At 37.7% G+C, this 12,243-nt stretch overlaps 1 protein-coding gene across 4 annotated transcripts in view; it reads right to left on the reverse strand.

Moving 5' to 3' along the window:
• Positions 1–11,299, reverse strand: part of LOC576377 (paired box protein Pax-2a) — a 36,620-nt gene extending 25,321 nt beyond the window's left edge. For 2 of the 4 annotated variants that reach the window (XM_030979675.1, XM_030979677.1), the window contains exon 1: positions 10,388–11,299. In XM_030979675.1, coding sequence (XP_030835535.1) covers positions 10,388–10,550 — 163 coding nt within the window. In that variant the 5' untranslated portion in view covers positions 10,551–11,299. The remainder of the gene's footprint in view (positions 1–10,387) is intronic. The other 2 variants (XM_030979676.1, XM_011683671.2) reach the window with 2 other exon arrangements.
• Positions 11,300–12,243: the final 944 nt, after the last annotated feature.

The following is a 12,243-nucleotide window of genomic DNA, read 5'->3' on the forward strand; positions in this document are numbered from 1 at the left end:
TCCCAAGTGCGATTGAAAAACTGCAAATTGTATGACTGCCTCGTTTGGACACTCGATAGCCCAAGAGATATGGACATGGCATTTAAAGCCAATTCGTTTTCTTTTTTAAAGAAGTAACGCGCATCTCATTTTCAACTAAGAGTCTGGCAATAGTTCAAGTAAGACTAAAATTGGCTTTTCAATCAACCAAATCCCCTGGTATTGAGACTATCACAGTGTGTTCCCACGTGATCTAGTCAAGTTGAGAGGTTACATCAGCATTTAACTCGCTTCGTCGCGTTTACTTCGACATCCACTCATCATCAGAAATAGGTATCTCCTTTTCTAACTTTGAAGACAATACCACGTTCAGAGCAAGGCCCTGCTTCATCAAACTTGAAATATTAATAATAAGAATATATAATCATAATATAATATATAATAATAAGATTATACTTAATTCAAAATTATGTATGAAAGAAAAATCGCATGTATACACAATGTACAAGTCTCTATCATTTTCATATTAGTCAGGATGGTCAAACTCGTATTCTCTCGAGCTATTAACACCAACAAGATGCTTAAACAACGCCACTTAATCACTAGAAAAGATCTCCCGCCCGTTTCCGTCACTTCTGCCTTCTTAAAACCTTTGCACAAACCGGATAAACACCTTTAATGCAGCAACGATCTTATCTAATTCAGGGACCAATTAGGGTTATAATACCGGGGCTTGATGCGGTTGGGGAGCGCGACAGGAAGAAACTACGAAGGGGAGGAGGATGGATGCAAAGGCGCCATTTTCTCCCCATCCGTCATCTTCCCCTGACGGTGAAGTGCGGGTAATAGGGGCTTGTCTAGGATTAGGAGGCCAATATGCTCAGCATAATTTGCGACATCCCAATAACATCAGAGTCTATTTACATTGGGGGTTTTGTTCAGTAGGTTGCTCTACATATTTAAGTATGTGGACTTCTTTCGATTGAGCTACATGGATAGTCAGGATATAAGGATAGAAAGTGGGAAAGCATGTTTGAATTACAATTACATAATCTGCATCTATTTTCATTCGGTGCAATTGTACAAAAAATAACGGCCTAAATACTATAATAACATTTAGATATGTACACAAAATCGGCAATAAATTCCAGTAGGACCTAATTAAGACTTTTAGGAAAAATAACCATATGGGAATAGAGGTATAATCCTTAATTTTCTTAGATAACATTTAAATTTAAAAATAAAAACATTTTAGTGCGTCGTTCTTAAACAGGAGCAAATGGTGATTGGATTGGAAAATAAAATGATTACGCACTATTTACAGTTAAACAAATGGGAAATAGTTTCATTATCAGAATGAGTTATTTATCCTTTCATTGTAAATTAAACTCAGCGAAACCAAACACAAGAAGGTGAAACTACAAATAAGCTTTGATCGTGTTATATCACGCAGAGATAAAAGCAGTATACGCGACAGATTTAGGCTGCGTTCATGCTTGATTTTGACGGCCAGAATCAGGCATCTGTTACGCGTTTAGTTTAAAACACGGTTGCGTCTTAGCTCACTTTTGTAGAATCACCGAAAAACGGCGATCACGATCGCCGATCGTAAACTCACAAAAAGATGCGTTTACAATTTGTAAACGCGTTTAAATGGGGTCAACGCACTGACCTCTAGTGGGTCTACGTAGCATGCCCAGTGAAGGTTTGCGAATCCAGCTGGAAGACCAATTAAGGCCACACACTGAGAATTGCCTGGGGGAGCCAGAGAAGTAAGCATGAACACTACATCGTGGAACTGCGATCACGATGAGCGTTTACGATGAGCGTTTCAGATCGCTCATTCTGCCTTCAAAATTTAAGCATGAACGCAGCCTTAGACAAAAGACTCGCTCGCTCGAATGCGAAAGTGAGTCTCCGCTGAGTGGAATTAGGACGAGCGGTCCACAGCGGGAAGATAAACCAGCAAGTTCGGCGAGGGTTAAGCCAGCACAAACACACGAACAATTGCGAGGGTGGATCGTAACACCGACGGTTAATGTGCCCGGAGAGTCGGGGCACGTGTCAGGCGCACGCTTGCTATCTGCGCGGGCTGAAAAATGATAACAGAAAGTCACTCCTTGTAATGCCATTTACGTCGTATGATATATGCTAAAGTTATACTAGTAAATGACAATAATAAAGTTCAGTTTATGTTCATATGATTATTTATTATTCCTTTATATGTCAGATTATAACCTTATCCGAATGATAATCATAACATAAATATAGCGTCCTATAAATTATGTGAATCATTATCATCATCATGATCAATTAATAGTTTGGAGAGATTTAGAAGAAAGTTTTGTCAGACTTAATTATTACACTGACTCAGCGTGAATTCGTCTTCTTTTATTTTTATATTGTTTTCAGAGATGCTACCTTTTTAAATTAAAAAAGAACTGACATTTAGGGAAATCTTGGTGAAATAGTTAAGTACTTGTATTTCTATCAACTATACATATGACGTTCTTGAAGAAAAAACATATGTAATCGGTGTAGATAAAGCATAATCTCTTCAGAATTAGTTATTCTCCATCTGTAAATAATGAACTTGGTATTATTCTGAATAAAGTATACGTACATGTAGAAATACTTAATTGGTCCTAGTCGACCTTTGTCGTTTACCTGGTGGTTTTATACATGGTTATGTATTAACATTTAATTACTTAACCTTGTCTAGAATTATGTATTCCAGTCACTTACTGTTTGACGACACTGTTTTCTTTTACGACATAAATTATTGAAAATACGTGTGAACAGCTGGTGGCTAGACTGTAGTTTTCATACAGACTCTACAGCATCTCATAGAATTAGAGGAAAATTCTTTCATCAAGGCACCGTTGCATTATTATTCACTACTATGGTTCTGTACAGATCGTGAAAAGCGTTTTCATGTCTGAACAAAGCTGCCAAATTCAAGCCTTCACGTAGAGCATAATATCCAATTTGCTAGGTGTAATGGATTCTTTTATACCTAAACCCATGCGCATGTATTATGAATCGACCAATTATGCCTACCTATAACCAACTATTCTCCACCCGCGTGAAGAAACCGTGTTAATTAAAACTTGCTCTAAATAGAGTGGTTTTATTACCAGAATGTCAATTTCAAAGCAAGAATAGAATGGGTAATACCAATCATTTTCAAGAGTACTGACCCATTTTGGTATCAGCATACCTGTATGTATTGTGTTCTCATGCGTTCGTATGTTTAACTTAAGAAGTTCACATCGATTTTGATGGGTTTAGCGAAAGGCCAACGGGATTATGGAACCGTTAATCCTGATTATGGTATAAATGAAAAGACAAATGAAAAGACAAATCGTACAGACAATGAGCATGGACGGGATAAGGTTAAGATAAGGGAGGAAATGACTCAAAGATGCCGAAAAGGATTTGATAATTAGGTCGTTAACTGACTTTAAGGATACCAAATCGTCCGAACAAGTCAACTGATAGAAAAGACGGCTTCCTAACGTTCTCACACTTCTTATATACATCGTGTAATCCTTAACTAATTTCAACTTGAACTGCTAAAACGGCAATTGTTCAATTTCGTGTTTTCTTTGAACTTCCCCGCATGCATCGATCGACCTTTGTCAATTTGGGTATCGTTTTCCTGTTATTATCATGTTGGGAGTAGAGGGATGAGAGAAAGAAAGAAAGAAAAGAGAGAGAGAAACACAGAGAAAGAAAGAGAGAGTGAGAGAGACGGGAAGACAATAATGGAGATGAACGCAGCGGGATCTTTATCTCCGCCACGAAGTCTAGACTTAAAACCTAAGATGTATACAATAATAGGAGGTGTTTCTTTGGGGCTAATTTACTGTGCGGCAAGCCGCTATCTTATTCAATAATCGTTGTAGATTCTTCCTTTAGTATTTCACCGTTTCATTACAAGTTAGTTCTCAAAAGTATCGCTTGTTATTGTGGGATCCTAACACTGAATATCAAAGTGCAGTGCCATCAACGAGATCCATCTACATCTAACGCGGTCAGCTTAATACTTCATGTAATTGATACTATTATTGTTATGTGTTTGAAAAGTCAACTTCTTATTCATAGAAAACACAAATATCCCGGGGAGAGGGCGAGAGAGAGAGCGAGCAAATCCTTCTTTCTTATTTTTCTTGTTACAGCTAAGTCAATATATAACTATCGGTTGCTAATACAGTGGGCATAATAGCTAAACGCGTAACAATGGCCTCGCAATTGTAGCGAAAACCACTGTGTAGATTTATCGGAAGGGGCGCTTTTGTCCGAGCCAAAAGAAGACGTGAATTGCCGTACACATAGCAGACGACTCCCGCCTTTCAATAGCGCCAAAAAGTACAGGTAACCTCCGACGCCTGGGCGTCTCTGTAAAAAGGGTCGCGAAAAGAAGAAAAAGCCGTTTCCTTTTCTTTTCTTCTCAACTCGGATCAATTCCGCTCCAATCCTATAGTTGCTTTGCCCCTGTGATGAGTAGTGTACATAGGTTATCGATTTGTGACAGCAATCGCTTAGACACTTTCATTTTTTTCCCCTCTCGCTCCAATTCGAAGATCGATGCGGGGCATTTAACCCTCACCTATTTTGTGAGTGTATAATATATACATGTTTTAGGGAATTTTTCTGCATAGTCGAGTGTATGATAGTCCCAGGTATTCAAATTCTTGCCGGTCTGTCGCTTACAAAAGTTAGTGTTGCACTCAACCTTGTCACGTTACGGCTGTAAGGGGCTGATATGACTGGGGGAATGACGGGTGAGAGTTCAGTCTGAGGCCACCCCATCCCTCAACTTTTAAACCCAACGCTGATGAAAGAAATATGCTTCACATGCAAATGCATTCGACTTCATTAACTATAAAGAAAGAATTTGTTGACCATACATTGCGAGACAAACGAATATCACTAGAGATATTTTTCCGATAAGAAAGAATTTGTTTCGTTTTTTCTTTGACACACACGAGTAATTATAATTGTTTGAACTGTTTTCTTCTTCTTTAATATTGGCCTATGATATTTTGTCCGGGAAAGTAAGGATAATTTACACGTTCTCTCCGTCAACATTGATATCTAGTCAATGAATGAAATATATGTCATTCTACAAAGTAACTTTGTAACATCAAATATCAGACATTACTAGGCACAACAAAATATACACGAACATGATGAAAAGGTAGACATAACTCTTTACTATCAAGTCAAAGTTTCCTTGTATTGCTTTTAGAAAATATGATTAGCGTTTGCCCAGCTTACGTTTTCAAACAATAATACTTCCATGAAAGGGTATATTATGATACATCTAGCATGTGGAATTTTACTTATTTTGGCATCAAAACAAATTGTAATTTCCATTAGCAGGTGCCCTTCATGCTTTTTTGTAAGTTTATTTTCAAATAGGAGTTGCAATTACCATTTTTACTTCCCATCGAACGAGGAAATGTAGATTATATTGCTCCAATAATATCCACTAAGCATTATTATGACCTCTCAAATATGAATTAAGAGTGAGAGAATTGACCACAAGGTTATTTACATCTACCAACGATCTTTTAAAGAACAGCAATAACTATCATTCTTCAAGTTGATCAGCTTTATTAATCGACACAATGTAGGCACGTCAAAGCCACTCCGATTCGGTTGCTAATTTGATGAATTCCACCAGATCTGCTTTATTAACTAATTTACAGATGGGGAGCAGTTCATGTTTCCGAACGTTGGATTTTAATCATTATTGATTAGAATTTATGTTGAAGGTCTGTGTCACCTCAATGGGGGTGTTAATACAGGTATCAGTTCGGCTTGGTCGGTCCAGCGGAACTCGCTAAATATTAAGCGAAGTTGATTTGACAGGTTGATGGGGACGCTGTTATAAGAACATTTTCACCACATAGGCATTGCACGTAAAAGCGTGGCGCCTCGGCTATGGCGCCATTATTTACGTAGGCCTATATATGCTATATACACAATCTAATGGTGGTTTCTATTGTTTTAAATAGCGAAGGGTATTTTGCTGTACATTTATATGATACGGATTTAATTCAATAATATTCACACAACGTACGCGGAATATACGACGGTACACATCATAACTATAGTATCTGTTAGTAATATGTAAATGCAACTCATGTAAATGCAATAATAGTTCGGAATACAATTTGATCAACCTACAGAAGATATTTTTTAGTTTAAATTGTTTAACATTGCTACTATATATATATATATGTCCATAAGTATGCGAGTTTGATCTGATAATAAACATATCTGCTGGAGTTTACATTCTGATAATCATATATAAATAAAATCATAATTCATCGCCATTATGACTAAAAGATTGAGCCTAATGCTATTGAACTTTCTCTTTGCTTTGTTATAAGAAAAGTGCATTGCTATTTGTGTTCCCTATCGGGATAGTCATCATGAAAATTAACCCCAGGTGATCAAATTTTCTTACTGTCTGTGATCGACTTATTTTACGAATTCAACTTGCAACACAAGTAACTCAACTGGGAGTACCCATTCTTCCATATATATAATTTGTATCGCGGTACTCTAAATCTGAAATAAGGTAAAACAAAAATTGCTTCTAATATTTTATTTCACCCATGCCGTATGGTGCTGCCTACCAAGTCCCTTCAAAATTGGCAATGTTTATAATCTCCTTTTGTATTTCATGCACACGCGGCCAAGACTCAGTTTACATTCTACGGGTTTCTCCGATTCTCTTTTTTTCTTCCACCGGCGTTTCTTTCTCTTTTTTTTTTTACTGGGGTAACATTTCCGATGTTGACTTTAGGGCTTGAAAAGGAGTTTGGTTTTGTAAACGTCGGGTGAAAAAGCACGGCGCCTGGGGCAGCTTCAGCCAAGGACAGTTTGTTATTGTAACGGCAAGAGTAGCCGCTTACCTTTCCTATTTCCGAGCGATTATCGCATAAAAAAGAGTAATGAATGGAAATTGTCATAACTAGATTTTGATCTTGTGAATTATGTAAATATCCGGTCGATTATTGCACGTGCGGCGCTGACCTATTAAATGGCGTGTAAGACCTCAATGTATAGGCATTGCTGAAATAATTCATGAAACATGGTTTCATTTTGGCATCATTTAGCCAATATCTATTTATCCGGCTTGCCTTTCAAATTTATTTGATAATCTAATAGATTTTATCAAAATTATATCTTTATTGCCCGCGCAATATTTTGTAGTACAGTTCTATAAAAAAAAAATGCGGAAATGTAGACCTTCTATTATATTTCGCAATACAATAAATGATTGGTACACAATTCAATACCAAATTCAGTATATACATACAGTATGTCTAGATCATGAAAATATGAACTGTGCAGTCAAAGATATTCTATATCACAAACCGTATCTCTGTTGGGGTTAGGAATGCATATTTGCCTTAAAAATTAATTGGATTATGAAATATAAATGCCTTTTTGGATCCGCGAATGCGAGAGCCATTCGATACACAAACCACAAGCTGACATCACACAAACACAAATACGAAATATTGTATATCCCCCGACAAAAATAAGTGATTAAATGCTAATAAATTCCTGATCATATGCTTACTCTAACCACCGGAATAATTTGGAGGTTAATTTCTGTGAGTTGTAATAATTCAATTCAAACTTTAATATATTTATAAATATTCAGATCACAATATAATAAATAACACTGCTCTCCAGTTGATTCAAAAGGGACATCGTCATAAAGATTAATGGTTGCTCCTCTTTGCCACCCCTTTTCAGCGGGAGTCGTGGTGTCATAATTATCCTTACCTTTGATTGCTGTTTATTTCGATTGAACGGTACGGCCTTTTCAAAATAAAGATTTCAAGAATTAAACCTAAAAAGCATGCTGCTTTTTTACTTCTATTACCGACATCGATTATTATACGAAGGAGTTACCTCATGAGTGTACTACTCCTTTGACTTCCTCAACTACTCTTTCTCCTACTATGGTTACTACTATTACTTTGTGTAAAATTTAAAAACAATTTTTTTAAATAATTTCATTTTAACACATATGCTAAGCGTTACGGACAAGGGAAGAGTGTCAATTAAAGCTTTGTGGCAACGTTAGCAGAGTAATCACAAATGCAATGTAATGCTCTTAAAAAATAATGATAACTAGTAAATAATAACGATATTGCCAATGATACATGATTTTAAGAAACATAACATCAACGAGTATGCATATCGGCATCATCACAGTCAAATATCAGATCGTGTCTTATCCGGCAGATTGGCAACCCACTGCGGATACCATTCAAAATTACGTGGCGCCTCTGCGTTTAGTGGTATCAACAAATTGGTATAAATTGGTATCAGTCGGGAATGAATGCCCCTAAATTCCTAGCTGATCACGTTTGGTAATGAGGGGGAAATGAAACTAATTCAGGTAGGAGAAGATTGGCATTTTTTCATTAGGGTATCTTGTTTCACAGATCAGTTGGTCAAAGTATAAGGGTTTGTTTTGGATTTGTTAAAACATGCATGATGAGGCAGGCATTAGCTAATTACGCGTTGTTTTTTATCCTCCATCGCAACATTTCTAGCTTATGGAGTAAAACGTGTGTTTAACTTACTATTATTATTGACAGGTATTAAAGTAACACCCTCTTCAAGATAAATGTATTGTTAGAAAAAGCCGAATGTTACTTAACTACCAAGAGATCAAGATTTTATCCAGCAAAAAGTGACGTTACATTGTATTTATTAGGATTCAAGTTGTACAGCCATATATTGCCTTTTCAATAGACAGTCGCTCTTTTCACCTGGCAATGTAATCATTGTTCACCCTAATCAGTTCTGCACCACCATTCTTTTAATAAACATTACTAAATCTACCGTATACAGTCCCTTTACAAATGCCCCATTTATCTGTATACTATTTATCATAAAATTATAATGGGAGACAGCAATAATTCAATTAAAAACATCACAATCATTGAAGGCCTACTTATACACACGAAGTCAGCGGAAAAACCTCAATTGGTTTCACAGGTAGGAAAGAAAAAGACACAAACGTACAACATGTTGTATGATATACCAATGTATATCTGATGCCTCTTGCCATAGCTTGGAAGCTAGCCGCAGAAATTATCATAAATACATTATTAATTTTTCACCACATAAGTAAGCATCATTCATTATCAATGGCAGACTGCGCTTCTGCTGGCCGGCCCGCCCTAGAACAATCCTCCACTTTTTTTTTCAAGTGATTTTCCAATCATTATTTATTCTACCCGCATGTAAAATGCATTTTACAAATTGGATTCACAGACAATATAGCACAGAGGGAGATCTGTGGTGCTATTATAACACACTAACATTGACATAGCGTACGCTGGCTGCACGTATTTTCCCATCGTTTCCATAGACGTATAACATAACAGAACATAGCAATTCTGTGGTATCTTTTTATGCCATTGACGACTGGGGAAATTTTTTTTTAAAGATACGGCTAATGATATTTCACTAAATTCCTAATGATCATGCACGATTAAATTGTGTGATAACATAAACGGCTTAAGTCGAGTAAATGCAGAATTAGGTTATATCCTTATGAGTACGGCTTAAAGTTATAATTATGTGATCTGTTCAAACTGAATCACGTAGTAATTTCGAAGAATGTTTAATTCACAGCCCGACGAAGAATTAGACTTCAAAAGCAATCGAAAATACAGAAATTACACTATACAACGATCAAAAGTAGACTCATATATGACTGGTGTTACATTGTACTAGAATGCTATAAATATTCGTGGTCGTACTTTTACATCAATCGCATAATTGGATTCATTATTGTGCCACCGCCAGACGAGTGACTTCTCAAAATAAAGGTTTGTCGTCACCATTCGATGCAATGCCTATTTTATTTTGATCCCGAAATTCATGTTTCGAGAAATTGTAATTAAAGCGTATTGTCATGAAATAAGTTATCAGGACTCAGGAGTGATGTGCTCGTTCAAATAAAATGTCGAATTACAATAAACTAGATCATTAACTATCAGTTGTTCGTTTAAGTTAAATACATGGTTTGATTATTCGCATAGTAAACGAAGTCGCACGTGACGGAATATATAATGATGAAACATTGTAGCCTATATTTACTGATATGTTTTTATGAACCAACGTCATGATGAAGCAGTATACATGTACATGTATCTCTTATGATTATTAATATTATAATAAATAAGATGTACGACGGTACAAACGCTCTGGTGCAAACGCCTTGATCATGCCTTGTATTTGTTGCCATTCACTTAAATAAATTTAGTGATGATTGATCATAAATATTTAAATGAACAACTTCTTAGCCTGGCTGCTTTTCGGAGCAAAGCCTTGTACCGGAAATAATAAAACTTACTCTTACATGCACCGTGTGAAAGAGTGGCACGTCGGTGAAAATCCATGACCATCGACATGGTGACTGGGTTGTGAGGGGCACCTGGCGGCGTAGTTTGCCGTTGACATGACGCTGCTTGGCTCGGCAGGAAAGCCATGGTCGCTAAGTTATTCTCTCCAAACATATAGGCCACAAAACTCGGTCGAATTAACTCAGATGTACGGACAAGGTCCGTTGGTTAGAGTCCTTGTCGGGTAAATGTCCGTGGGACGGAAGAGGGCTGGAGAGTTCACGACTGGAGAATAAGCAGACGATGCCCTTGTTTGTCGTTTATCTTTCCGCTCTGTGCTTGAGCAGCGGAGTGAACTGACGGTGCGAAGCGATTAGCCGGAGCCACATTCACCGGCGATCTCACAGAGAAAATGGGTCTAGCGGTCGCTCTATACAACTCTATGGTCTAGAACTCAATAGCGTATCTGTGCCAATGGTCGGCGGCGTACGCATACCAAATAAAAGTTCTATCGTGCAGTGCAGGTCATCCAACAATTCACCTAATCGTTGGACCAGGTAAAAAATCGATTTAAAGTCAACTTATCAGGTCCTTAGGCACGACCCGTGGTTGGAAAAAGAATTGTTCGCAGAAATTTCGGCAATACAGACTCCACGATGAATATTGTATGAACTTGATAACACGTATAAACCGCATCAATCTTTTCACAGGTATGGCAAAACTGGACGAAAATTGTCCATCGATTGAGAGAAAGAAGAAGAGGTTGGAACGTCTTGAATGAGAGAAGATGCTTTGAATGACAAGTCTGTGTTTCTTGACACGCGTTTTTCTTAGATCCATCGAACGGGAAATTATTACAATACAATAAAGTGTCTCACAACTTATGAAGTTAGCCGTGCGTAGCCTCTCTGTGAGTCCTCTCGAGTGTGCTCCGCTTCGAGTATCACGCACACACGGGCACGAGTCACGGGCATTTCCGCACAAAGCGACTGTAGAATGAGGCTCTTAGTTTCGCTTAATCGACCTGACTACGACCATGCCTGATTGGTCAATGGCCAGTGCGCTTCGCCACAGGCGAGTGGCTGCGAAACGTGTGATAAGCCAATCAGAGGCTCTATTACATGAATAAGTTTCCACGTGTGGGAGTGTCCTCGCTTGAGTGGCGGTGGTTCGCACACACAACGCCGAGTGCTCCTGGCCTTACGCCATACGACCAAGAATTCATTGATACTTTTGCCCCCACTGGGCTCCCTTTGTCATCCTCTTTAGCCAATTCAGCCCACTATTAACCTCTACCCCAACATCAAAAACACACATCTCACACTCCACAAGACAATCTTTTCAAAGCACCAGCCACCAATTCTGTTGTTGCTTCTTTTACAAGACAAATTATATCCTTATTTCAATAAGACGGGCTTATTTTGGTGGTTGTGATAAATAATGCCCATAAACCGCAGTCGGTGGCCAGTCGAAAAATCATTCATCGATTTATCACTGATATTACAACGACTTCTGACTCTGTCCCCCACTTTACAAGAATTGTTACGTTAACAATGAGACGCCCAAAACTTCCGTTTTTGAACAATTCAGCGGTTGGAAGGGCCGTGTTTCTGATCGTTCCGACAATTATATGATTCGGCAGAAACTTTAGTAAACAACATTCCAGTCGTGTTGTATCGAAATGAAATAAATGGACATATAAAATGAAACTGACTAATCGTCAGTTTCTTGTCCAGGAAGACAACATTAAGGTGTACTTTCGTAAAAAGAACACACTCGACCAATTTGTCTATGCCGGGAAACAATAATACTTGGTTATGAAATGTGTTGAAATAATTTGATATACAGTACATTATTTTCTCTGTTG

The sequence above is a fragment of the Strongylocentrotus purpuratus genome, unplaced genomic scaffold (genome assembly GCF_000002235.5).
Source record: "Strongylocentrotus purpuratus isolate Spur 01 unplaced genomic scaffold, Spur_5.0 spur5_scaffold_10, whole genome shotgun sequence".
Taxonomy (NCBI): Eukaryota; Metazoa; Echinodermata; class Echinoidea; order Camarodonta; family Strongylocentrotidae; genus Strongylocentrotus; species Strongylocentrotus purpuratus.